Source organism: Zasmidium cellare (assembly GCF_010093935.1).
Source record: "Zasmidium cellare ATCC 36951 unplaced genomic scaffold M409scaffold_10, whole genome shotgun sequence".
Taxonomy (NCBI): domain Eukaryota; kingdom Fungi; phylum Ascomycota; class Dothideomycetes; order Mycosphaerellales; family Mycosphaerellaceae; genus Zasmidium; species Zasmidium cellare.
This window is the reverse complement of record NW_022986954.1, coordinates 840,530-866,269: the sequence shown is the minus strand read 5'-3', so window position 1 is coordinate 866,269 and position 25,740 is coordinate 840,530. Positions and strand designations below refer to the sequence as shown.

Below are 25,740 nucleotides of genomic sequence, written 5' to 3'. Positions count from 1 at the left end.
ACAGCCTCCCGCAGACAATCTAGACCTGCCTTCTTCTTGCGTGACTTCTTCTTGTATACTCAGACAGACTACGGAGCTGGTCCTCATTGCCTTGGGTTTTCTGTGTCTTGATGTACGAGATCGGTCGTCCGCCAATGCTCAGACTTCGATTCTACTTATCTCCGTTCTGAGCATATTTGCTGACTGAATACTCCTCCACCAGGGAGTTGATGGGCTCCAAAGAGCGACATTTGTGAGGAGTCTCCCAAGCACTTTCCTCGCCCACAAAGTAATTATGTCTGCCATCATTCAGTGGTGTGACCGTCGCCTTCTCCAACGTAGTATCCGCTGCGCATAGTATTGCTTTTGAGATGTATTCAATGCAATGTCGAAGGTGGAGTGACTGCTCGACGTCGTCGACTTCTCGACATGCGATCTTTCCTCCTGGGAATAGTGCGTGGTTTATGTATTGCTGATGGTCGTTGGAGTTAGCTCTCCTCCATGGGGAAGTCGATGGCTTACCAGGCAATGGATCTGATGCCACATAGATACGACGTAAGTGCCGTTGGCGTCGGGTTCGACTCTGCCTTGAGTAGTGACATATCCTCCGCCCTCTGCGAGATCATATCAGCTTGGGGAGACGTTCAAGCTCCATCGAATGAACTCACTAGGCATATCTGCCGTCCATGGCTGCCCATCAAGGTAAACGGCGCTTGGTGTAAATGATCTCACTTCTGTAGCGACTTTCGAGTTATCAGGCTCAAATCCGTAGTCGATTCAGCTACTCATAAACGCAAGCAAGGCACTGACCTTGGATCCGGGAAAACTTTGATGTGGGCGACTGTTCATTTTGCTCTTGTCTTGCCTTGGAGTAGGCCCATATGCCGAGTCCTGCGATGAGTCCGGTAATGATCAGGCTACCTGCAATTCTGAGTCTGGTGGATTTGGTCCTAACGATTGCAGAGCCATGAGTGGGCAAGTCGGACTCCAGTCGGTTGTAAGTGCCATGGTTCCATGCATACTTCATGGTTGCGGAGGTTGTCAAGGTCCTGTCCCGCGAGCATACGGTGATTGAAGTACAGCTCAGGGGATATTATTTTAGCTGCATGCTCGACCCGCGGTGAGCGAGCGCCTTGCTTAAACGCTGGCCACGGTATACGCGGCAAGTAGGAAACGATACTGGTTCGAAGACTTCGTCTTGAATGTCACAAGCACACGATCTTGGATTTTCACAGAAGCGCCTTTTCATACTATTGGGTGCATATTCGCGGTTGATCACTATCCATTCAGTCGCTAACTGGATACGCTTCGTTACCCTTATTGTACTTCTCCATAAAGGCCTTCACCTCCTTTGGGTCTTTACAGAGATGCTCAACTTCCCAGCCAACAGCCGTATACTCCAACGTGAGATCAGCGTTGCAAATCAGGCTCTGTCTCAAATACTCGAAGCAATGGCCAATGTGCTGGCCGTACGCGGCCTCAGCGGTGACATTAAGTGTGTAGAACTCCTGACGAATGGTATCCTGCACGGAAAATCAGCCTGGTCATCAGGTAACAAATAGGAGACAGAGATACCAAGCAGTGCAGTTGATCTTCATAGGTAGTCCAGTGTGTCAGCCAATGCCTAGAGACTGAACGATCTCATTTGGAGGAGTACGTACGATACATGGCAATCGCATAGTTCTCATATCCAGGGATAGAGCTCATCAACTCCGAAGCAAACAGTCCATGCTCTTGATGATTGGCGACGTAGACTGTTCCAATGTCGAAATTCATCGTCATTTGCGCCCACGCAGCAGCTCCTCTGTCTTTCGAAAAGATTGTGAAGGGCGTTTCTGGGTGGAATATTTGGACAGTATCGATGCTCACTGATTTACAAGAAGTCTTGATTAGTTCATTTCCGGCGACGTACTGAACAGCGCCATTACTCACTTTTTGGTGGTAGTGCCGGGGCATCAACAAGTTTGATTCGTAGGCGTCCGACGAGTATCAGCACCAATAGAACAAGGTTTGCAAGCAAGACAGTAATAAGGATGAGGTATTGAGCGCCAGTGGCAATCCATGAACAACGACGAACAGGATGTTGTCGATTTGTCTTCTCTGAGCCTCGGTCCCAGTTGAGGAGAGAGTCGGTGGGCTGCGACCCGAGACCCTGTTCGTCATCGCTGAATAAACCGTCGCAGAGAACGGGCCCAGGTTTGCTGTTTAGGGTGCCTTTCAGCCACCGAGGCCATGTCCGCATCTTAGGTGTTGTTCCAGTGCTCAGAATATCGCTCGGGTTGTTCCAACTTTCTAAGCTGAGGTTCACATCATAAGGAGGTAAGTTTGGTGGCGTACAGTCTTGGCTCCAAATGTGAGAGATGGTGAACGAGGCATGTTTGATTCTTTCAGATATTAAGAGCTTGCTCGCGGCTGTTTAGGGCATCCACTCATTGAACTTTCTCTGCACTCGGCGGCAAGGCTCCGCGCTCAGGCTTCGCGCCCGCGGTACCCGGAGCCCCAGGAGCAGATTTGGATTTGGGGATTGCAACATTCATTCTATAGTAGTCTCGACGCATGGAGCTCAATTAACATCGTTACATCTTGCTCGTCTTTCCAATGGAAGCCAATCCGAACTCCAGCGAGGAAGACAAGCTGCTTGAGAGCCGGTCGTCCGAGGAGGACTCTACCGCTGATCCTACCGACAGGCTCTTGCAACAACATCAATCGCAGCGCAAGTGCAACTGGCATACATTCACCATTTCTGGTCTCACAGTTGCTCTCGTCGCGAGCAATTTACTTTGGGCGTCGTTTCCTACCACTATAAGGGAGCCGCCTTTCAACGGAGGAAAATCCGCGGTATACTGTTCGAAACCCCTCCCGAATAGTCGTTTAAAATGCTAACAGGCAGTAGATGGGTCCCCTGCCATGGTAGAGATAGCTTTCGACCACGACTGGAGAGGACTCCTGGATTCCGAGAATGACACATACCTCTACCGGCAAGATGAATGGGGAGACAAGCTTTTCCCGAGTCAGTGCTCATCACTCTTTGTCATATTTACCGCGAAGTTTTAACCTTTGATAGAATTTGGTGGTGTCACAGCCCTGTCCTTAGACTTCGTAAACGAACACAAGCTTCCAAAAGCCGCCATCGCTCCAGATGATCCTAACAAAATGATATACCTGGTCGCTGGCTATCACCAGCTTCATCGTGCTGTTAGTAACATCAAACTCATGGCACGGCAAAGTGCTGACACTTGCACAATGCTAGTCGATCCTGCGTAAAGCCATCTACTTCCTGAACGGCACAATGGCCGAGTGGCCGGATGAGGGTGGGTTTATCTGGGACCATGTGCTGCACTGTATGGATGCCGTTCGTCAGGGACTGGCCTGCAATTTGGATCCAACACTCATTCCTCTGAGTGAGGTCTGGCCAGGCATACCAAATGGGCAGGTGCATAATTGTCGGAACAGAGAGGCCTTACGAACGTGGTGCAATGAGCGAGGCCATGATATCCCAGTGGATCCAAGGTCCTTGAGGGAATCATGAGGAGCATCGCGCGCTTCAATAGCATACATCTGATGGTAGCTTAAATCATGCCCAGCAGCGTACAAGAGTCCAGATCAGTCATTATAGGAACGATGTGAACCAAAGCCATGAAGCTCTTGACAGTCAAGAGAACTTCAAGTGCCATCTCGCAGATGAATATCTCGTGCGGACTCGAGCAGGAAACGCGCTTTCGATTCTGGCTGCTATGGTAGATTGCAAATGAACCGCAAAGGAAATAATGTCAATCCGAAGTACTTGGAGACCAAAGTAGATCGTTTAAATATCATCTCTTCAAGGCTCAACTCATCTCCCATCTCAGGGGCCAGCGAGCAGTTTGAATTACTAGATTAGGCAGTCCTGGGAAAAAGGTTTCTCCGATCCGATATTCTCGTATCCTAACAGTAGAAAGACCGTCTGCTTGAGAATCGGGTTCTGAACAATAGTAAGAGAATGGGAAGAGCTCCTTTCTGTGCTACCTCCGACTCAGACCGTAGAGGAGAAGTCTCACTTCCATTGCGCGGTAAGAAGCTACCGCGCGGTTGCAATGGAGCAACGACGCTCGCGGCGGTAAGCAAATTCGTGGGCACGTGAATCGGCGCAAACCACAGCCGTCTGCAATTTGCAATTGCCCGACGGTCAGTTGAAGCTTTTGGAATTGCGCCAGCTGGAGGGCTTTGGTGCGGATCTCCCCAAGTCCGCACGCCAATGGAGTTCAGCACAATATTGAGAATCTTACTCTTCTCTTCGACATTGGTACTCACAATACTGGTCTACGCAAGCGTGGAGCTCCCTCGAACACATACGCACTTTGATACCTGTTCGAAACCGGTACTCCGCCGTGAATGGCGGAACCTCGCACAACATGAGCAGCTCGCATATTTGGGGGCTGTGATATGTCTAGCGAATACTCCCTCCAGAAGTCGGAGCATTGGCAGTATATACGACGACTTTGCATTCGTGCATATGCAAATTGGGGCGCACAGTAAGACTCATGCATTCGCGTATACATGATAGTTGAAGCCTGACGACACTAGCCCACGAGGCGGCTCCGTTCTTCCCGTGGCATCGCATGTTCTTGCATCTATGGGAGCAACACCTTCATGACTTTTGTGGCTTTGAGGGAGCATTGCCGTAAGTATCTTCAAGTTATGAGCTGCCAATCGAAATCCTGAATACAATTATTCAGGTACTGGGATTGGACGCTTGACTGGGAAAACCTCGCGGCTTCACCAATCTTCAGTAATGTTACCGGATTCGGAGGAGACGGCGGCCATATCATTGCCAGTGCACTGGATGACGGCTCTTCTTGCGTGGGAGACGGCCCTTTCAGAGATCTTGAGTTGCTGTACATGAATTCAACCATCCAGAGGCACTGTTTAGCCCGCGGCTTTATTCGATACGAGGACAAGGCTGATGGCCACATTTCTGGCAATCACGTACGTCCTAGTGCAGTGGCCAGGCTTCTGGATCAGGAGCATTACTACCATTTGAACAATGCTACCCAGTGGGAGATGCATAATGCTATCCACTGGGGCTTACGAGGCGACTTCTCACAGTGGTCTTCTGCAAATGGTACGTCGCAGTGAGACTCGATGCTGGTGGAAACTCATGCGTGAATATAACTGGCTCAGTGAGCTGACGTGAACAGATCCAATCTTTTACCTTCATCATGCCCAATTGGACAGAATTTGGTGGCTATGGCAGCAGAAACGGGCCTCCCGATCAACAGAGTATTATGGCCTGAAGTCTCGGCAGTCTGAGGAGACGGCTTCAATACAAGATTTACTCCATTACCTTGAGCTTGGAAGCTCGATCCCAGTATCAGAGGCGATGCAGGTTGATGCGGGAACTTTATGCTATAGGTATTAGATGAGAGAGTATCATAGTCTTGTGCATCGGTTACGTCGAGGGTATATACATGTCTACGAAGCTCAGAAATGTTAGACAGGTCTTTTCGTGTACTATATGTTGTCAAGACCTCGTTGACTCTCGTGCAACTTTGCCATGGAATTGGCAACAAATGAGGCAGATAATAGATGTGATCGCCATCACGGTGCACCACAAGACCAGGAGCCATGTAATCCAGCTCACGAAACGTGGGTCAGGCGTCTTTGAAAGAACGTAAAGGCCGTGGATCCGATATTGAGGGCTCTCTGCTTGAATAGACGCCGTTGCTTGGCTAGTCAATATAGTTGACTTGCCATCTTGAGACTTGCCATCTTGGATGGCACTGGATATTAGCGGCATCGCTTGCTGGTGCTCCTGTACTGGCGTCGGTCCACCCTCAATCTCAAGACTTCTAATGGCGGTCGGCTCACTCTGAGCCAAAGATTTTCCACTCCCATCCAGGCCCTCAACATAAACCCATGCGATGGCTGTCTCGGACGTGTGATGTAGTTGGGTCTCGAATTCCTGCCTAAGAGCACTCGTCAATGACGACCAATGACCCTCGCAATCAGAGAGACCTTGAGAGTCCCCAGTGCTTCCCGGACTGGGCATGGCGATGCATCCAAAGACTCTCCAGCTAGAAACACCAAAGCCGCCATTCCATGAAACATATGTCGTGAATGAGAAAGCATCACCGCCCCGATGCTCGTCGCTCTGGAGCTTGAAAGCGATGACAGCCGGAAGTTCAGCAGAGGCAATTGCCTTGAGATCAGCCTCCAGTACTTTGAAAGCACGATACGTGTACAGATTGTCATCTCTGAAGCGTGCTTCAACGACGTTCCGTCCGTCGCGGTCGAATTCTGTCACCCAGCCGTGTTGGCTCCAGCAAATTGAGAATCCCTTGTCAGGAAGAGCCTGTACGTTGCCTCTACGATCACTTATTCCACCGTCAGGTCGACTCATCCGCGACAGCAGTGAAGCTGTCTTGTCCTTGTGGTTGAGTGCAACTACAAAACCGGCAGACGTCGTCTCGCTCGTCTCATAGCCATCGGATGCATTGTCCAAGAACGAGATAGTAGTCACGCCAGAATTGTTCAAATGAAGCATTCGAGCATCGTGTTGCGCTGAGAAAGTGAAGTTTTGGAGTTCGAAGTCGCTTGAGGGGCTGTCTTTTCCTCCCAGCCGCCATAGCACTGCACCGTCAACACCGGATATTAGATATATTGTGTTAGTGCCTCGGCCGGAAATGAGATAATCGCCACTGCTCGTTCGATCGACAGAGTTCACACGTCTGAAGATGGGTGACCTGTCAGCGCCTCTTCCACAAAAAGCAAAAGAGCAGCCTACAGAAAATGCATCTCCACAATCTGGGCAAAGCCTTCTAGGTCTACCACTCGCGGCTTCGGTGTTGGGATATGCTCGGAAGAGTTCCAGGAAAAGAGGACGTCACCTGTGTGACGATCGATCTCGAAAACGTGGTCTTCAATCATCTGGAAGCCTCCATCTTGCGGCTTAGGACCTGCAATTGACTTCTCGACCACTATTGTATCACCACTGTTTGATAGCTGCAGATCATGAGGGTTCACTTTCTCGACTGAGCTAGGCATCCTCATCCGCGATACCCTCTGCAATGATGGACCGAGAAACATTGGCTCGGCTCCTCTAGGACTGCTGGTTCGCAGCGTCCCACCTTCCAAGAGAGAAAATTCGCCCCATGGGTGGTATTTAAAATCGTTGACAAAGCTCCATTCGTGTAGATGGGTGCCGCTCCACGCAAGTTCCTACATAAGTAAGAATCACATCCAAAACAATAAGCAGCGACTTACTCCATCTGTGTCGTAGATGTATGGACCTTGCTGAAGTTGTGAGTTGTTCAGAAAGCCAGGCAAGGCTGAAACCTTGCTCTCGTAATGAGGTGCATACAGCCAGTAGCCTGGTTGCATCAATGTAGTATTGTGAATGATAACATCTAGGATGGGAGCGATGATATCTGGTCGCTGCATTACGTCTGTCAGTACTGATGGGGCTGTAGGTCTCAGACGTGCGATGGGCAGACCGAGAGATATGTTGCAAAATTTGGGATGTTCGCCATGCCTGCCAACGATAAAGACCCACATGCATATTATCAGTGAATGGTGGATATTTAGTATTCGTCAAGACACATCTGCGCATGAAGTGGCAAGAGTAGAGCCAAGGTAAAATGTCATCGAGATCAAAAGGCCAAGAACAGACGGAGACACATCCAGCGGCGCCTCGCCCAACACGAATGCGCTGGAAAGTGGGCTCAAATTGTCATTGATCATGTCACCTGAAAATTTACCAAACAAGGGGTAAAAAATTGCTAAAGATGATATCTGAGGGTTGTGTTTGGAGTCAGTTGATAACTTTCGCTATAGTTCTGATTTGACACAAAGCTGTTAAGCGCTATATTACAAACTACAACGACTGGATCAGTCATGTTCAACTTCTTCCCTCGAGAGTATAGGCAGAAGCAAAGCTGACGATCTTGCGTACATCGCGACACTGATGTGTGGAACTGTTGGTGAGAACTCCGCTTGGGCGCCACTTGTGTTCTGGCCCTGGATCAACGTGGATGGTGGCTCTCTCCAAAGCAAGATCTGCTGCACAGATGGTAGTCTGAGTTAAGTATTCGATGCAGTGGTGGAAGATATCGTCACTGCCCGAGTCTTGACGTTGCCATCCGCTGCCAGGGGCTTCCCGCAAGAGTGCGTTGCCAATAAAGTCCTGCGATCGGTCAGTTCCATATCACGGGTTGCCTATGTCATACTTACGATGCAGAAAAGCTGATGAGAGACAGACAATACGTATACGCCATGAGCATCTGGAAGATCCCAGTCTTGACTTGCGAGAAATGCTCGCTCGTCTGGTTGGCTAGCTAGCCTTGTAGTGTGCAATCTGGCTGAAAAGGCAGGATTTAAGAACGAACCGAACGGTATTGTTAGCCCGGCTGTGCGAGCATCAGATACGAACAGTCCATCTGGGTCAAACACAAAGCTCAAGGGTCTGGCCGAGATAGTGTTAGATGGATCAAGAGAGCCTGGCAAGATTGACGAACCATCCAGCCCTGCAAGAACAGTCTCAAGATCCATCGACGATTTAGAATCTTGAGAATGTTTGCTTCCAACGGCCCAATTCATGCTGGAAACCGCAATCGTGACCAGGAGGGCGATGACCACAAACAGAACGAGGTGTTTCGCCTTCCAAGCACCTGGGTCACGCCGAGCCATTGTACCACCTGCAAACGTATGAGGAAGATTCACAAGCATTGGCATGCCCGACCCCTGGCGATTGATGTGAGGCTGATCACGGCAGCGTAGCATCTGCACCGCGTCTTTCCCGCGCTCCTCTCGCCGAACCAAACTTCAAGCTCAGGCGGTTATTTACCGCGCTAATTTCATCACCACGCCTCCAGCGAGCGACCCACGCTTCTGTTCATCTCAGCACAGCTATACAGGAAGCATCATATATGATATGTTCCATGACTGAACTCCTTCACACGCTGTCCACGTCCTGACACAAGGTCCAGCAATCATGTGGATTGCTGTGACGACTGCATTTCTTTGCGTAGCTGCTACAAGTACAACTTCTCTGGCGTTGACGCACAACGGTTACAGTGAGATGGAGTCTTTTGCAACCATTGTGGCCCAAGTACAATGTCAGCCTCGATTGCAAAGCCGCTGCAAGTTGCCGAAATTGACTCGCTTCATGCTGTAGTACCCTACATCAACTATACCTTCTCACCGAGTGCGTTGTACTCAAGAACGAACGTCTCCGCCAGAGTCAAGGTCTTAGGGGAGCTTGGTGAGATTTGCCTTCTGAAAGCCGCGTTTGAGTTCAACTGATTCGTTCTCAAGGGGCTGGAGGAGGCTTCGTAACTGCACAAGGGAGGAGTACTGTTGACATGGACGAAATATATGGCTTTTCTGTGTATCACGGGCTACATTGTATTGTAAGCGCGAAAATGCCATCACGTAGTATAATCACACGGCTGACGTGAAGTAGGAGCTGATGCGAGAGTCTCGATTCCCTGAAAGCAAGGCAGAAGCCGACCACGGATCACCAGCGCATCTTCGGCACTGCATAGAGTATGTACGACAAGGGATAATTTGTGCTGCCGATACGACATTGGAGCATGCAAGTATCAACGTCTCGAGCGATGGCCGCCGTTCTTTCGGTTTCGATACCTCTCCATCGTCACAAGTCTGGGGCACTTCACGAATGTGCCGCAATCTGGGTGCATTGACAGGATTCTCCAAAGCATACTCCGTGGCAACGTATGACGGATGGGATGGTTAGGGGGATGTGCAAAGTAAACAATAATACTGTATTAATCTGACATTGTCATGGCAGTGACCTTGGAATCGACGTTGGTCTCATTAACTCGGAATCTCTTCTATCAAAATGCTTGACGAGCACTCTCACTGATGTTGTAGTCACCCTCTATAACCCACTTCGTCATACAATGCATTCCAGTCTCCGCATGTACGGGCATACTTCTAGGTCTTGCCGTGTATTGGAGACTTTAATATCACTTCTCGATGGCGGTCGGAATGGCATAGTAGCGCCTTTTTCAATATCAGCTGCGTAGCGCGAAAGGTTGGCTTCCTCCTACCTGTCTTATCCAATTGAAGCAATGGCTGATATGTGCCAGATCCTTTGCTGCATCACCACCTAGATCTGTCGTGTCGTTTGTGTAAAGGAAGCTGGAATAGCTCTCTCGGATTGAGAGGAGGCAATGGATCTGGTGCAGCATGCCTAGGCCATAGGGAATGCCATCATTGAAATCGTCATCTTGTCCCAACGGATAAGACGGGAGCATTGATCGCCAGGTATCAGTTGTCGCCGAGTCCCAGGCTTCCCACTCAGTCTTGCTGTCAAACTTGACCATATGTGTTGCAAGATTTGTCGGATGACGACTTGGCAGGTATCGCTCTTCATCTTCGACATACTCTTTCGGAAGCGCGGGTGTAGAGGCTGCATAGCCGGTTGTGCCGCAGCTCGCTGTATGATGCCAATATCTTCCTGATGGCCCAAATAGATCAAATGCCACTATCAAGGTGACCAATACTGCCGAGGATAGGTGAGCTAACGACAGGACTTTCCAATATCTACGGCCGTGCTGAAATGCTGCAGGCATCTTCCCCAGTAGCACAATGATCAAACGAAGTAAAGAGTGCTATCAGGCACGATTAGCACACTGGAAAGGTGAAGAAACCACTCTACGCGAGCCGCGAATATGTGATTTGGCTGCGAGCCAGGGCTTGTGCAAGCCGCCCGGCTTGAAAGTTCAGGGGGGCTCAGGGTCATCTTTCTATGAAAAGAATTGACAAAGTCGATCTGTCAGTTCTACCGTGAGGCCTGTCAATGGAAAGATTGCTGAAGAGACTTTTTGTTTTTGCAGTTTTGTTGAAGTGAAGCTGTTTCGTTGGAGCAGCAGCTGAAAGAGAAGGCTGCGCGGGACGCTGACAGAGTGCCGCGGGACGCACGAGTTTCTCACACACCCAATTCCCAGGATTGAGCAGCAGCATTGTCACCCGTACATTCTTCCAGTTGCGGAATTGTATGATGTCGTGGACGAAAAGGCAGTATCGGGAACCGTTCGATTGTTGGCATAGGGACTCAAGTCTCCTCAGCTACATCATATGCATCAACGTGGCGCTACTATGTGCGTCGTTGGCCATGCTCTCGGGCTCAGTCGCCATGCTAAAACTGGGCGAGCATGGTCGTCGCGAGGCTTGGAATATGCTGCATTCACCTTGTAAGTCCAGCACCTGTCCTTCGAGCGAATGATACTGACGCACGGCAAAAGCGCCAATGACCGAACACCTCCATCTGAGCCCAGACACCCGCACCCTCCGACTGGATCTGGAGCAGAACACTCACAACATATACATTCATCGTCCTCCATCAAAAGAGACTGACGATGCTTGGAACCGTCTTGAACGCGGAGTCGCCTCGTGGGCAACTTCACAAGATCTGGTTGCTGCTGGGATAGACCCATCCAAAAGCGTGAAGCTTCCATTCTCCATGGGGCACGGAGACGATGCATATCCCATAGTTGTGGATGCAAAACATCAAATACACTGCTTGAACCGATTGAGAAAAGAAGTATACTTTGAGCACTACTACGGATCAGACTTCGCTGATACGAACACCACTCGATTTCACACGCTGCACACCGATCACTGCATTCTCGTTTTGCTGAAGTCTCTGATATGCAACGCCAATACGGACTTTGACGCTTTGTCCTGGTTTATGTACTTTCCTCACTCCATGGCGGACTTCAATATCAATCGCAAATGCGGAGACTTCGAGGGCATCGACCGATGGGCGAATGAGAGACAGCTCGACCAAGAAGAGTTGTTCAATCTGCCGAAGCCTGAAAATGCTTTCGAAAGGCCTATGTCTGATTGGGTGCGCCGTACGCTCGCACAATATGACAGCCATGGGGTGGGAGGGGATATCAACCGAAAGAACATCTGAGTGAAGCATGGTCGCAGGCTTGCTTATACTGCTGACTAGTGTTATTTGAATCAGCATCAATGGTGTGAGAAAGGGAGCTATCATGACCATACATTTGCAAGAAGTCGACAGAAAGATCAAGTGTCCTTCACAGCAATTTCACATGGAATAGCTTGTTTTCTACTTTGTTTGAGCGTAACACGAGGAAACCAGATTGACCTTGCCAGCGAATGCTGGAAAAGCCAGAAGTCTCCTTCGCTGCAAAATGGCTCGAAGGAGAAACAGCAGACACATGACGGATGGAGGTCTTCGACAAGAACAGCAATGATATTTCGGATACTATATGACCATAACGTTTCAGTTCGCGGTAGTATCCTATGGCTAGACCCTTGTCTGATTTTACCATTTCCTCCCATTACTCTTATACTTCACTGGGCGTTGAGTGCTGTGATTCGTCCGCCAGTCCTGGACTGACAAGTCCATGCGCACTCTCGACAGTCATCCTGGGCTAATTGGCGTAGGGGTAGCCGCCTGTAACATACGTAAGAAAGGAGCACGGTAGCGAATATACTTCGTTACGATACCTTTATACGCGTAGATGTAGGCTGGGTTCTATCGATGCCCAAATAGACACATGTTAGAGACGATCACTGGAGATAAGGCAGGTTCCAAGGGGCAAAGACTCACGTAAGCCACAGCATCGACGCTGGCGTCCTCGCGCTTGTGAACTTCGGGCAACTCCTCTGGGAGGGGGCCGAGGTGGATGGTGACATCCTTGCCATAGTTTCCTTCGACCGGAACGAGAGCAAAGTCCTGTCCATCCTTGGTAGTGATGTCCAGCTTCGTTGCCTCCCGACCAGCCAAAGTGTTCGAGGTTGGATTACCCGCGCCAAAGGCTGCTGCCAGGCTGAAGAGGGCGATGAGCTTGGTGAAAGATGCCATGGCGGATATGATGATTCTTTGACTTGTTCCTAATGAAAGAGAAATGCGATGCAAGGGAGATGGATTCACATCCAGCGGACGTCGCCGCGGACTTTCATCTGAATCTTACCGCGTGGCCAACACTTGCCAATGTCCCTTCTTGACTTCTCGCGCGAGCCGCGACGAGGCAGGCCGTGCGCTAAAGCAAAGTATGAGCTTTTTGATGTGGGCATGGCGGTTACTGGAATTGTATGATGGACTTGGGCGAGCGCCGTTCGCAAGTATGGCGGCAACAAGGCGGGAGGAGAAACGCTGCCCGCGGACACCTTTCGATGAAGGTTTGTGGAGCTGAGTCTCAACTCTGCGCTGGTCTGGGTCGTTAAAAGTTGAATGTCTTGTTGTCGAAGGATACATCGCTTTGAATCAGGCCTTAACGATCAGGCTTGAATGGACAAGAAACATTATTTAAATCCGCCGGGTCATCCGAGAATTTGCTTGCGGAGAACGCTCGTCTCCAAGCAAGTCAGGATGAGCCGTCGACCATTTTGGCAACCAAAAGATTAGCCCAAGCAGACTGGACTGTCCTTCGAGTAATAAGCTACGTCCTTCCCTGGTCAATAATCGTATTTCTCTCCTTCGACGCAATAAGGGCGAGATCATGGGGCTGGAATACTCTTCAACAAACCAAGCGCTTTTCGTCCCAGATGACCTACTCGCCCGTCCAGTCCGAGATCGAATACTTCGTCAAAACCTTCGATCACAACCTCGTCAACTCGCCAGTCGAGTTTCAGGACCCGGACACTGTGGACCATGCCTGGGCAAGCCTCTACGATGGTAAGACAGATCTTGTTGATTTCACACCCACGCTACTTGCTGATAGTCCATTTGCTTCCTGTAGTAGCTGGAGCAACGGCGCTCTCTATAGATGAGGCGCACAGAATCCCGAATGCAACAATTAGTAGCGATCATGGAGGTTCGAAAGAGTATCTGGTGCAACTAGGTGTCTTTCACCAGCTCCACTGCTTGGTTAGTCTTCTGCTTCTCACGAGATGAGCAGCAGTGTTCTGATATGACGAGTGGAGAATGGCTAACCTTTTCATATCAGGATGTAATGCGCCAAGCCTTGGAGCCTTTATACGGACTCAAAAACGATTCGCTGGCACGTCTGCAGGCCAATGGCGGAACACGACAACGAAAGCAATTACCCAAACGACAGCGAGAGAGTAAGCCATCAAGAGAGTCCCAGCATGACCCAAGACCCTGGAAGCTCATCGGAAACGTCAAGCATTTGAACCATTGTCTCAACGCTTTGCGCCAGGCGATCATGTGTCACAGCGACGTATCCGTACTCGTGTGGCAGTGGTTCGACCCAGTCGAAGAATATGCACCTGATCCATTTGATGAGCTGAGGCCGTTCAATGTGCCTTACACGAACGTGCCGCATACCTGTCGAAACTTCGACAAAATCAGCGAATGGGCCAAAGCGAGACGACCGGCGACCTTGCCAGATTTTACACAGCGGCCCCAAGGAAGTGACCTCAACATTGAAAGCTGGCCGTAAAACGTTCGGATGCAAATAACCTTTGAGCGCGAGGCTACGAGGCTGGGAGCAGCGGTGCCTGTTGACAGAGCCGGCCGGTAGGTCTAATGCCTAATGGCGTTATCCTAAGGCTTTCAAACTAAAACAACCAGGTTACTGCGTTCGACCTCAAAATTCCGACACCAAGGCAAGTAAAGTATCAGAATGAGACCAGTGGCAGGTCGAGAAGAGCTTCCATGGCGAATGTCGAGCATGGAAATCTGGGGACGAATAGCACGTTGCCGCCAGGCTCAGTGAGAACATGCTGTATATAAGGCCTGTACGCAAAGTCCTGAAGGCTTCAATGCGCCATAAACTTTTACATTACAATATGCACATTTAGCTCCGAAATCCACGTATTTGAAAGAAAAGAGAGATATGCAATTGAGAAGACATTCGCTCGAAGCTATGAAGCCGCGTACATTTTTCCCATTGTTTAGCTTTACTTGCCCGCCGATAAACGCTGCTGTCACCCGCGAGATAAACTCTGGCGTCCCGCGGCTTGAACTGGCATTTGATAGAGGCGGACCCATGGCATTGCTCTAAAACCTCAAGGACCTCGCCCGAAGGCTTACTCCCATACTAAGTCTACCTTGTAACATCCCCGTCAAGACTGTCCTGACCAGTATAAGTGACAAACTCACCAAGTACGTTGAATTCCTTTCACAGTACCAGCTCCACCGAGGGCATGCTGACTCGGGAGCTGAATCAAAGGCACGCGCAATAGTATCCTGAGCAACAATCAATATTACTACGTTTCGGTCGACATATTAGAAGCCCACGGATCCCAGACTAAGGATATGGCATTCTCGGCGTACTTATGGACGCTTCACGGAATCTTAGCAAGCGTTGCAATCTTCATTGTCTTGCCACTGGGTGTCCTAAAATTCAGAGTTGGATCTCTGCCATCTTGCGTATCTCACTGGAGCACTCAAACCTTTGGCACCTTGATGTTGCTCATCGCCGCTGGGCTTGGGCTATTTCAAAGCAGCACTATACATTCTGGCCACCAGATCGCAGGCCTCTGTCTAGTCACTTTGTTGCTACTACAGTCATTCCTGGGACATTGCATTGGAGGCTTGACGAACAATGCCGGTAGAAGGCTTCAATCCTGGTCTGTGGCAGCTCACTGTGTCCAAGGCTTCTCCTGTATCTTGCTCGGTTGGTGGACGGTCGTTACAGGACTCTTACTGGCTTCGTTTGACTCTACGACAATCATATTCGTTAGCTTGACAACATTCACCGAACTCGTGGGCGTTACGGCTTTCTGCGTTATTAAGCGGGACTCCAGCAGGATCACACAGCCAACCAAACCAAAGTTTGTCGTCGCCGATGACACCGACGACGAGATGACCATGTATTCGCCCTCGGATGACGCAAATTAATTGGCGTTTCTGCATGAGGTTCGAGGGCAATAGAAGCACGATGACCGTGTAGCGTGTGGCTTAAGATATATTGTCCACTACCTCTCTTCTGCTGCTAGCAAAAAGGATTTTGTGCGTGAGACTGGTCCATCTCAGATTTCAGAATTATCGAACTACGTCCCATACCAGGATTTCAAAATGTTGGATATTTGGAGGGTCGATCCTCATTTCAGATTCATAGTTCTGAACTAGCATTCTCGCTATACTACCACGGCAATAAATCTAGGAAGTCCCTCGGCCAGACCTTGGATAAGCCCCGTGTCCATGCTCATGCCTTTTGCTGCTCGTTCAGAGCAGTGCGTTCCATCCACTCGCTAGTATGCGGTCCTTCAGTCACGGCACTGAACTCAGGCATATCGTGAGCGTGCTCTGAGGTCCAGCGAAAGAGCGCATCGTGGTTTCGGCAAGTATGAGTTTGGTCGTTCGGAATGCCAGGCCATACGGAGTCCAGAGGGATCAGCGTCGGATCAAGACTGCAAGTCACTGACTGCCTGACTGCTTCAACGCAATGGAGAACGTGTGACCATTGGAAGGGCGGACTTGGCCATTCAATCGTGCCATTTAGGTAGTACAACGAGTCTCGGACGACATGCTAGATACTCTCGGTTAGTCAATGATAGGATCCTAATAAGCTCCATCCTCCTACCAGACAATGAAGGACATGGAACCCTGAGACAAGGTAGAGTACCTGGGACTCGTCGTCTGCTGCGGGCGCGGCTCGGGGATCGAGACCAAGTTCTGCCTGTAGCTCTCGGGAGATTGACACCACGGAGCCATTTTCTGTTCGCCACAACGTCAGTCCTTGCCAGCGATATCTTTGTTTTCACAAAGCTACCTGGTGCCCATTCCCCTGGCTGCCAGTGGGCATCACCTTATCTGTAGCCATTAACTTCTATCTCTTCCAATCCGGTCCAGTCATGCTCAAACGGCACTTCGATAGCCTCCGGCTCCCCTTGCTGGAGAACTAATTCCAGTCAGTCCCATTTCTGGTTTACGTCTTACCCACGAAGCAAGTAACTTACAGTAATTGAGATGACTGTTTTCGACTCTAGTCGTTGTAGAAAGCCAACCTCGCCATGCAGCATACCATATCAGATTGTTTAGTACGAAGCCGACAAGAACCGCTATACGGAACCAGCTGTATCGTCGTTGCGCCGACGAAGATCTACGCTGCCGATGTGACAGGCTCCATTGGGACGATATCTGTTCCTCGTCATCGATAGACGGCGCCTTCTCACCCGATACACCCTGGAGTAGCCACGCGGACGATTGAGGGTCCGACATCACATCAATCGAGAGGAGTAGAGAGCAGTCACAAGCAACACGGAACGTCAGTCTGCATAGAGTACATCCGCCTGGTACGAAGGCACCCGCTCGAGTGGTTCTAGTCAGCAACACATGCATGGGTTTACGAGGCGAAACGCGCAAAAGACCTACCGGCGCCTCGTCGACAAACATTCTTCCACCATCCGCGGTAGCAGGTTGAAGAGACAGCATTTACTCGCACTCACGCTGATGACTATCGTAAGCGTGAGGGGAGTCTTCTCCTGCAAATTGAAGAACACCAGAGACTGTTCGTGTTGAGATGCTGAATGATGAAAATGATCTCTGTCTATTCAATAGAAACGATTCTGGACCTCCGTACCTCATTACCGCCAGGACACTCCCGTGCAGCGACCTGCACCCGCGCAGCGCCCAGAGGGACAACAAACTCCGTCTCAAAGCCCATCTTCGGCACTGTAACATATTTCCTCATGTTTCCATCTCCAATGTCGTAGTATATAGTGTACTGTGCCACGTCCGTGGCCCCATTCCAACTTATGTAGCCCCGCCAGCGACTATCTCCAGCACAATGGTCGAGCTGGTTGTGCGTTTCATTGTTTACTCGCTGAATGGTCATCTCCGGTCGGGTAGTGGGCCTGGCATGCCAGTCTTGTTTGAACGCACGATAGCTATGCCTTGTATATGGTAGCTGAGCAGTCCAGCGTACTTCCCAGGTCTTGTCGTCAGGGGCTCGCCCGAACTCTTTCATGAGTGGCTGATCTCCATAGCCAACTAAACGATTGCCATTGGGAAGGACTTGGTGAGAGCCACCAGCACGCGCTACGATTGGACGCTTTGACTCGAAGAGGCACTCTCTCAGTGATGGCGGATTCAGCCTGTTTGGTGGTACGGTCAAAGCCAGAGCCAACGCCACAGATCCGGGGCCGTCGTTGGTTTGCTTATTGTTGGCGAAATAGGTCAATTCCAGTTGGCCATTCCCATGGCTATGCAGACGAGCATCATGCTGCCAGGCCAGAGAGAGAAATTGAAATCAGTTGAAATCCGGTATGGTACGAGAAGTCCTTACAAAATGCCCGAGATCTGGTAAATCCCCAAAGTCACCTCCATCAGCTCCATTGATGCGCCATATTACTTCTCCTTCTCGAGACACCAGATAGGTGGTCCAAGTATGCCTACTGTTGATAAGAAATCCGTTATCCCAGGGCTGGATAGAGTTGATATGGAACCAGTCGTAAGGGTCAGACTCGGTGCCAGACTGCTCAACCTGGCGGTGAGAATGATTCAAGGGGACGTGGTCCATCGCCCGCCATACGAACAGAGATTCGTTCGTTTCTATGTCTACTTCGACGGCAAGGGAATCAATAACATACCCGTCTTTCGGGCCCCCTACGGAAGTCAAATCCGCTCTTGTCTTGTTGTAGACCGTCACGAGGATGGTATTGTCGCCCGTGATCAAGGCTTCGTGATAGTCGCAAAAACAATCTGTTGTGGAACTCATTGGCGTGTCGACGTTGACATTGAGTCTCGGACAGATTGAAGCCACCTTCTCGTATCTATCATCCAGTATCTCCACCGCTCCTGCTCCGTAGCCTTTAACGTGGCCTTTTGTACCGTTACAATATGTGATTACCGGCTTGCCGTAGAGCTGCTGAGGGTGTAGGTTGATTATCATGGCTCCTGGGGAGGCAAAGTTTGCACTCCAGACGAGGTCTCCATCCATTGTGACTATGAGTGCTGCTGGGACCGGCCGTTGGAGGACGTGGCTAAACATCTCGGGAGTAATGAAGAGTAGGCCGGATGAAAGCGATTGCCGTGTTCGGTTGACTCTAATGACTGGAGGCTGAGCCTGCGAAGAGACATATTGCCGATACGAGCGGGTTGGACCATCACTGCTGGCCACTGTCGAGAAATGGGTAGCGGCACACACGGAGACTCCGAGCGTGGCGGTTTCAACAACACCGTATTGGGCGGGAACGCAGCTTTTGGACTCGGCATTGGCAGATAACAGGTCACACCTTGAGAGTACAATCCCGAGGATTCCGAACAGGGAGATGAATCTGCGGCCCGAGCGTGTCATGGACTGGACCAGTGAGATGGAGACGCAGGCAGAGTAAAGTAGCTGTGTGATCAAACAGTGGAAGATGTGGTCATTTAATCACTAGTACTGGGGGGCCGTACTGCTCCTGTGATAGCTCTGGCGGTTACCACCGTCTCGCGGCTCGCAAAAGCTTCCAGAACGTCCGAAGATGGCCGATACACAGTGGTGTGACGCTATCTACTCTCTACTCTATATTACGCGAAGTTCTCGAAAGATCGACTTCTCGCCCAGTCCTGAATCTTGTCGAAATTGCGGCATGTGTGTTCTGTGCCAAAATTGGGCTTATAATCCGACAAAGCTGTCTCCCATTGCCAGACCCCGACAGAAATGTCGCTCGCACAGGATATTGCCTGCCGTAAGGAGTGAATGCAGTGGTTGAGATGGTCTTTCAGATCGATCATTTGCAAGTCTGCGTAGCGGGTAGGCTGCACTGGTCTGGGAGGCTGGCTAGAAATGCCAACAGACGCCGCAAGAGGCATCGAGGGCGGCTTGGCACCTAAATGGTTCAACTCATCCTCGACGACAACAACAGCCTATGTTCCCTCGCTGCACCATCAACTACACTGCCTAGTACATCATCACTCAAAGTCGATAAGATGTGCAAATGCTGACATCGAACGTCTCTCAGGTCCAGTTGAACATTCTCGTGATCGGGCTAGAAGTCCCGGTGGTGACGGAAGAGCATGCCAGTCATTGCATTGAGTTGATTCGTCAAGTACGTAAACGTTTTCCTCCTCAGGCGATGTATCTTAGGCAAAATCGAGCTCCGGTTGACAAGCTATACCAGGCTCTTCTTTGCTCAACCGATCTGTCACTCGAAGGGCCAAAGCTGGTAACAGACAAGAAGTGGAATGGCCTAGATGGATAGGGTAGCACAAATCGTTGCAAAGACTGGAAGGCTGTCGACGCCGTGATGCGGGCTCATGGCATTCCCCAAGCATTATTGATTCGACCGCCGCCAGACCCTGACACTGCCCCATAGAGTGGGCTGATCAATCCGGACTGACTCCTAAGCAGTCGTCGTATATGTAGGAGCAAGAAGTCGATAGGTCGTTCTGTATCCCAGCTGACAGGGCTCGATCGTATTGGAGGGCTTTTGCCGATTGAAGTCGAAGGAGTAATCAGATAAATACCCACTCGTGGCCGAGACTTTCCATCCCATCTATCCAATCGAACGTAGCAACCCTGCTGGATGAGTTGCGCCGAAGCCGTTTCGTCTCCTGTGCAACTTGTAGCGCCCGTAAAACACTGGTGTAATAGTCCTTATCTCTATTGGCGCCTTGTTCGAGACGATCAAAGAATGTGTCGTGTCGTGATTCGGCTAGGCACGCAGCTACACAGATCGGCCATGCCAGCCGTCGTATAAGCACGGCACTGGTCAAGGTCTTCAATGCATCCACCGCCGCTTCCACCGCATCCTGAATGTCGGACACCTCGGGGCTCGCACCCGATAACACCACGTAGAGATAGATCTTAGTAGCAGCAACGTACACTCTTGTTATTGATGAGCATATCGTGCCATCAATTTCAGTGGCCGTCATATCTGGTTTGTTGTTGCGTATCGATTCTTGTGCCTAGCTGTCTATTTCCTGTTCCAACTTCGTCGCACGGCGTGCTAGCTCTGCAATGTTGAGTGCTTGCGAGGCCTGGCGCTCGCGTTTCCAGATACGTAACAAGGTGACCTCAGCTATGCTGTGGAAGACCCAATCCTCGCAGCCGGTAGCTTGCAGCATGTCCCAAGGCTGACCTTCAAGCTTAAGCATGCTTGCAGTTCTTCTACGGGTCGATACAGACCAGATCACGTCATAGGCGACTGCAAAGCCGAACACGACTGTTGTGAAGGCATTGGCTGCGACGAGAGAAGAGTTTGGGAGCGTCATGATCGAATGTATTAAGGTAGCAATACTCTTATGGTCCGACGATCCTCGTTCGATCTGTTATTACAATTTTATTCAGCAAAGTTCGATACTAGTATGCGGTTTCAATGCCGAGCACCTACATGAAGTAGCAGCATTTAAAACAACGAGAATACAACGTCGAGAAGCTCTTTCGCAGCGCTGTGCGGATGTTGGAGCGCTGCTTTAATTAACCTCAGTGCTTCAGACATGTTTCCACGGATAGCGGCGTCAAGCTCCTGGTTGGGCCGGCCGCTGATGCGCTCCAGTCCAAGCTTGCGGAAGAAACAGCTAAGCGCAAGAGCGGAAGTATGTACCATGGATGTGGTGTTACTAGTAGAGCGTACTAGTAGAGCCCTTTCCCGGAGCACGTCTCGAGCTTGTTAGTTAAGCGACGGTAAGACGTTGGGCAGTATATGATCTAAGACGTGATGCACGCATGGAGAGTTGTTGACGAGTACTGTTTGGGGTACGGGGTCTGCGAACAAAGCCGGATCCAGTAGGCCGTTCAGTTCTAGCAAGGGCGAGACTCTATTAGGCAACGGCGCAGGGCCGAAGTCGAAGGACAGACTATCCTCAGGTTCAGGCAGTGGAGTTGGAAATAGGGATGCACTGTTTCCCACTAATTGCTCCTATGTTGCGGTGGTTACTAGAGGGTCAAAATCAGACCCGGAGGCAAGAACCTGTTCGAACCTTGCCAGGCTGTGGTCGTCCGAATAGAACTCTAGATCCTGAGGGGATGTACTGAAGATATCGCTTGTAGGTAAGTCTGCTACACCAGACGATAGCACAGCCTCGTGAGGAGCAGAATTCAAGAGTCGGTTACGGCGAGTGTCTAATAAAGTTCCATTAGTGTGATCGGCTGCGGGGTTTTCTAAGGCTTGACCGGCACCACTATTCCACACGTTGTTACTCTGATCTTCGTCAACGTCGGTCCGATGATTTAAAGCGTGGTTGTCCGAGGCCGAAGCTCTTAACAGCCGTCGCCGCCGCCGCCCCCGTCTGCGCTGGCTGTTAACTTCGGCCTTAATCTCCTCTGCTTTCTGCTTCTCCAGGGGGCCTCCGTCCATCCAGCTGGGCTTGGGTCCATAGCCGGCATATGCGAGGCGTAACGATAAGCATGTCGAGCACTCATGCGGTCTCTCGTCACACTTCTTTCGTCGGACGCCTGGTATGATATTGTGTAAGCCCTCTTTGGATCATGTCTGAGTGACCTACAACGCCCACTGTGGAGAGGCAAGCGCCAAGATACTTACGACATGTCTAACATCCTATAGTGCTGCGACTTCTGGTTATATTGCTTGGAGGGCTTCCAGAGGCGATTGTTTCGGCCATTCTCACAACACTAGAATATTATAAGACCCAGCTCTCTGCTGGCGACACGGACCATTTTGTCGACGTTTTACTCTGAGCGATCCTGTGGAAACTGCGACGAAGGGCTGAAAGTTTGCTCAAAAGCACTATGGAGTCTGGACCTAGTAGGTGCAGCTTCGTAGTGTAAGGTAGTATGGCCAATCAAAGAGTAGTAGCGCCCACAGGCCAACAGTTCCATGATTAGGCTAACAGCTAAGTCATGATCTCGCGGGGCACAACAGCTGGAAGAAAGCCAATGATTTTCCGAAACAGAGCTACAAACAGCGCAGGATTGAAAGGCGGGGCAGCAGCAGAACGAGTTTGTTCAGCTACCAGCCTTGTCGGTCTCCCTCGGCCTCGGGTTGGTCTGAGTGTCGTTTGAGTACCTAATTCCCTCGTAAGCTAATCACGCATTGAAGTAATGGGCGAGAGTGCCTGCACTTGCTACGGTGGACGAAGTGGGGGACAGGGGTAGTATACTTCTCAGCTCGGCTTCGGTAGGCTTCAACGTACACTTTGCGTCCGGACCAGTGATCATGGGCTCATCGTATCCTTTCGAGAGCAAGGCTAGATCTGCAGAGGGCCTTGCGTCCCGTACCTATGCACGTGAGAGGGGCACACACACACACACACCAACTGCATGCATACATGTGCAACTCCTTCGGGATCCGGATGCTCTTTTAGTCGCTTATTAGGGCTGTCGAAAATGTTTGTTACTGTCTTTGTGAAGCGACAATACAGTGGCAGCACTCATGAATTTCTGGCGGCTAGTAATTGGAGCTATCACCTACTGACCCTAATAGACGACAAACAGAAGGTGAGGTTGAAAATACTGAGTTCAAGGCCAAGCTTAGATCGTCTTAGCGTGGGCTCCAAGATAGGAAAGTTTCCCGAGGGAGTCCGGTATGTAGGCCACTGGCGGCGCTGACTTCACCTCCTTTTGAATATCCCAAGAACAATCTATACCAAACATGTTCTATCGATAATGTCGACGTCAGTACTCGGTAAGCGCAGGCGGAGGACCTTGAAATCCTGCATTCCCTGTCATCGGCGAAAGAGGAAATGCGATAGGAAGTATCCGTGTACTATGGCAAGAGTATATAACACATCCCCTTGGGAGCATGGCTGACACACTCTCAGTGTACTGCTTGCGAGTACAATTGTATGTATGAAAGCAATAACAGCAATGGCATCGACACGAGCGAGCCAAAGACTGACCCCCCGGACATTGCTTTAAATGCCGTCAAGCCTACTCGTTCTCCGATGCCAGTTAAGCCCATCGATTCACGCATTGATTCTGGGTCGGCGGACCGTGTTAGCTTAGACGACCACAGCACTACATACGCGCGATCATCAACGGCCAGGATCTTCCCACATATCCTCAGCAGGAACCTAGGCTCTTCCGACGCCAACAACACTGCTTCCCATTCGTTCGCCTACAATTTCGGAACTCGTCCAGAAGAAGCATCCCTTAACTATGGTCTACTAAGCGATCTCATCTCTAAAGAAGATCTCGCATCATATTCTAGCGTATACTTCGCGAAACTCAGTGCAGTTGGCGATTTCATCGATCCGAGAATCTACACCCAGAGATGCAAGGACTATTACCAGGATGATGTAATTACCACCGCCAGCACCTCTTTCATCTTCGGCGCCGTAGCTGCTGGTATCGCCGCTCTCGGCTCATTCTTGTCACCCACCAAGCACTCGTGCGAGGCTGATCTCGTCCAGTATGCAAAATCCATACTCGATGACCCGCCTCCAAGCAAGTTGGGTGTTGATATAGCATATGCTCTTCGAGTGTTCTTCTTGCGTGCCACAGCCCGCCCGACTAAAGCTTGGATTGCATCGTGCACTGCCTTACATCTATGTGAGGCTGTTAGTTTACATGAAGAGGAGAGTATCAAGAAGATGGCAGCTGCCGCGGGAGCAGCCCAACTAGGGCATGATGAAGATCATTTACGCCGCATTTTCTAGATCACGTGGGCGGGTTACACCTTGCTCTCCTATGAGTATAATCGTTCTCCTGTGTTCTTTCGAACGGTCACTACTCGAGACATTATACCAGCGACTGGGTCCGTTGCCGACCAATTCGTGCGCATAGCGCAGATCATTCCTGGTCCCAACTCACCTTTGAAACTTACAAGTCAGCCTAGAACTGAGACAGAGGAACTGTTTGAGCGTCTTATAGCATTGCAAAAGATCAATCTCAGCGATCCACTCCTACTCATCACCAGAGCAGACCTAGCGTTTTGCTTCTATCGACGAGCTTATCAGCTGAGAATGGGCATTTCCGACGATTTCGTTCAGCTTGTCATAGACAATGGCAATGTCGCCGTGGACGCTGGAGCACAGCTCAGCAAGGTGGCCTTCTTCTGGAACATCATAGGCAGTGTCTTCCACTACGCTTGCATCCTCTTAGCAATTGACACGCCCAAGGCTTCAGCACAGATCCCGTCTGCTTTCAAAGCTCTACAGAACCTCGTCATGGCTGCTGACACAAAGTCAACCCGCGATGCGTTCTCTATGATCCAACATTTGCTCGATCTTCACTTGGAAAGGAAACGAAAGGAGTTTGCACAATTGGAACCAGTACATTCCAGCTATCAATCTATTCAGGCGCAACCAGAGCAGCCTGACGCCGATGCCATTCTCAACTTGCCCGAGTTCGGCTACGGGATCGACTGGGATCAGTTCCTCCTGGAGCCGTACCTACCCCTTCTTGGCAGTGAGGTCCAAATTTGAGGGTGGTAAGCACTCATCAGCGACAAGATCACTTGTGCGCCATGAAACCTCTCTCCCAAAATATTGGACCGAGCAGAGACAAAATCAACCGAACATTCGAAAGACGTTACAAAATATACACAAAATCTAAGCTTTACTGGAAACATCCTTCGAAGGTGGCTCAGATCGAAACCGCTCAACGAAAACAAACACCAATGCCAAAAGTACACCCAAGCCAGCAAGCCTAACACCCAAGTACAGCGCACCTCGCGTAGCTATTAAAGTGTGCTGGCTATCCTTGTTAAGCTGCGAATTCACCGTCCTAGCCACACCTAGGCCGATCGAAATGGAATAGTTGACAAAGGTGTTAACGAGGCTGGCCGCAAGCCCTTGCGACTCTCTCGGCATCGCTCTGCTCAGGATGATGGTAGGTGCAGGAAACGACATGTCCATACCCCAGGGGAGAATGAGGACCCCGACGAATGTCTGCGCCTAGTAGATTTGTTTGACGGGCTAGGTTGCGAGGAGGAGACCGCCAGCTAGGAAGAAAGACAGGGCCAGGGTTATCACCGTCGACGCTTTGA

At 50.4% G+C, this 25,740-nt stretch overlaps 14 protein-coding genes across 14 annotated transcripts; 6 read left to right on the top strand and 8 right to left on the bottom strand.

The window, feature by feature from the left end:
• Positions 1 to 151: 151 nt before the first annotated feature.
• Positions 152 to 1,006, bottom strand: M409DRAFT_20691 (uncharacterized protein; the record flags this gene model as incomplete). Its single annotated transcript, XM_033805502.1, has 4 exons — positions 152 to 451; positions 502 to 593; positions 648 to 722; positions 790 to 1,006. 4 exons carry the CDS (start codon positions 1,004 to 1,006, stop codon positions 152 to 154), a joined length of 684 nt encoding a protein of 227 aa, XP_033670366.1.
• A 259-nt stretch (positions 1,007 to 1,265) lies between these two features.
• Positions 1,266 to 2,221, bottom strand: M409DRAFT_52712 (uncharacterized protein; the record flags this gene model as incomplete). Its single annotated transcript, XM_033812155.1, has 4 exons — positions 1,266 to 1,502; positions 1,555 to 1,571; positions 1,641 to 1,847; positions 1,912 to 2,221. The coding sequence occupies 4 exons, from the start codon at positions 2,219 to 2,221 to the stop codon at positions 1,266 to 1,268; spliced, it is 771 nt and encodes a 256-aa protein (XP_033670365.1).
• A 356-nt stretch (positions 2,222 to 2,577) lies between these two features.
• On the top strand, positions 2,578 to 5,377 carry M409DRAFT_65119 (uncharacterized protein; the record flags this gene model as incomplete). Its single annotated transcript, XM_033816377.1, has 5 exons — positions 2,578 to 2,817; positions 4,295 to 4,490; positions 4,543 to 4,639; positions 4,695 to 5,080; positions 5,157 to 5,377. The coding sequence occupies 5 exons, from the start codon at positions 2,578 to 2,580 to the stop codon at positions 5,375 to 5,377; spliced, it is 1,140 nt and encodes a 379-aa protein (XP_033670364.1).
• A 102-nt stretch (positions 5,378 to 5,479) lies between these two features.
• Positions 5,480 to 8,643, bottom strand: M409DRAFT_20688 (uncharacterized protein; the record flags this gene model as incomplete). The annotated part of the gene is made up of 6 exons (XM_033805501.1): positions 5,480 to 6,686; positions 6,743 to 7,176; positions 7,222 to 7,392; positions 7,910 to 8,140; positions 8,188 to 8,279; positions 8,343 to 8,643. 6 exons carry the CDS (start codon positions 8,641 to 8,643, stop codon positions 5,480 to 5,482), a joined length of 2,436 nt encoding a protein of 811 aa, XP_033670363.1.
• Positions 8,644 to 9,069: 426 nt separating this feature from the next.
• On the top strand, positions 9,070 to 9,712 carry M409DRAFT_52708 (uncharacterized protein; the record flags this gene model as incomplete). The annotated part of the gene is made up of 3 exons (XM_033812154.1): positions 9,070 to 9,217; positions 9,271 to 9,365; positions 9,419 to 9,712. The coding sequence occupies 3 exons, from the start codon at positions 9,070 to 9,072 to the stop codon at positions 9,710 to 9,712; spliced, it is 537 nt and encodes a 178-aa protein (XP_033670362.1).
• Positions 9,713 to 9,992: 280 nt separating this feature from the next.
• M409DRAFT_52707 (uncharacterized protein) lies at positions 9,993 to 10,553 on the bottom strand (the record flags this gene model as incomplete). The annotated part of the gene is made up of 1 exon (XM_033812153.1): positions 9,993 to 10,553. The coding sequence occupies one exon, from the start codon at positions 10,551 to 10,553 to the stop codon at positions 9,993 to 9,995; it is 561 nt and encodes a 186-aa protein (XP_033670361.1).
• Positions 10,554 to 11,320: 767 nt separating this feature from the next.
• On the top strand, positions 11,321 to 11,764 carry M409DRAFT_31402 (uncharacterized protein; the record flags this gene model as incomplete). Its single annotated transcript, XM_033810231.1, has 1 exon — positions 11,321 to 11,764. A coding segment is annotated over one exon (444 nt), but the record flags the coding sequence as incomplete, so codon positions are not given.
• Positions 11,765 to 12,386: 622 nt separating this feature from the next.
• Positions 12,387 to 12,820, bottom strand: M409DRAFT_20686 (uncharacterized protein; the record flags this gene model as incomplete). Its single annotated transcript, XM_033805500.1, has 3 exons — positions 12,387 to 12,409; positions 12,463 to 12,490; positions 12,566 to 12,820. The coding sequence occupies 3 exons, from the start codon at positions 12,818 to 12,820 to the stop codon at positions 12,387 to 12,389; spliced, it is 306 nt and encodes a 101-aa protein (XP_033670359.1).
• Positions 12,821 to 13,503: 683 nt separating this feature from the next.
• M409DRAFT_20685 (uncharacterized protein) lies at positions 13,504 to 14,360 on the top strand (the record flags this gene model as incomplete). The annotated part of the gene is made up of 3 exons (XM_033805499.1): positions 13,504 to 13,633; positions 13,701 to 13,825; positions 13,905 to 14,360. The coding sequence occupies 3 exons, from the start codon at positions 13,504 to 13,506 to the stop codon at positions 14,358 to 14,360; spliced, it is 711 nt and encodes a 236-aa protein (XP_033670358.1).
• An 818-nt stretch (positions 14,361 to 15,178) lies between these two features.
• On the top strand, positions 15,179 to 15,763 carry M409DRAFT_52704 (uncharacterized protein; the record flags this gene model as incomplete). Its single annotated transcript, XM_033812152.1, has 1 exon — positions 15,179 to 15,763. One exon carries the CDS (start codon positions 15,179 to 15,181, stop codon positions 15,761 to 15,763), a length of 585 nt encoding a protein of 194 aa, XP_033670357.1.
• Positions 15,764 to 16,674: 911 nt separating this feature from the next.
• Positions 16,675 to 19,163, bottom strand: M409DRAFT_52703 (uncharacterized protein; the record flags this gene model as incomplete). The annotated part of the gene is made up of 5 exons (XM_033812151.1): positions 16,675 to 16,766; positions 16,825 to 17,186; positions 17,240 to 17,373; positions 17,448 to 18,089; positions 18,153 to 19,163. 5 exons carry the CDS (start codon positions 19,161 to 19,163, stop codon positions 16,675 to 16,677), a joined length of 2,241 nt encoding a protein of 746 aa, XP_033670356.1.
• Positions 19,164 to 19,378: 215 nt separating this feature from the next.
• M409DRAFT_36220 (uncharacterized protein) lies at positions 19,379 to 19,585 on the bottom strand (the record flags this gene model as incomplete). Its single annotated transcript, XM_033810521.1, has 1 exon — positions 19,379 to 19,585. One exon carries the CDS (start codon positions 19,583 to 19,585, stop codon positions 19,379 to 19,381), a length of 207 nt encoding a protein of 68 aa, XP_033670355.1.
• A 1,567-nt stretch (positions 19,586 to 21,152) lies between these two features.
• M409DRAFT_52702 (uncharacterized protein) lies at positions 21,153 to 22,469 on the bottom strand (the record flags this gene model as incomplete). The annotated part of the gene is made up of 6 exons (XM_033812150.1): positions 21,153 to 21,179; positions 21,541 to 21,649; positions 21,773 to 22,247; positions 22,298 to 22,305; positions 22,336 to 22,424; positions 22,467 to 22,469. The coding sequence occupies 6 exons, from the start codon at positions 22,467 to 22,469 to the stop codon at positions 21,153 to 21,155; spliced, it is 711 nt and encodes a 236-aa protein (XP_033670354.1).
• A 948-nt stretch (positions 22,470 to 23,417) lies between these two features.
• M409DRAFT_65118 (uncharacterized protein) lies at positions 23,418 to 25,177 on the top strand (the record flags this gene model as incomplete). The annotated part of the gene is made up of 3 exons (XM_033816376.1): positions 23,418 to 23,522; positions 23,573 to 24,310; positions 24,410 to 25,177. 3 exons carry the CDS (start codon positions 23,418 to 23,420, stop codon positions 25,175 to 25,177), a joined length of 1,611 nt encoding a protein of 536 aa, XP_033670353.1.
• Between the last annotated feature and the right edge of the window lie 563 nt (positions 25,178 to 25,740).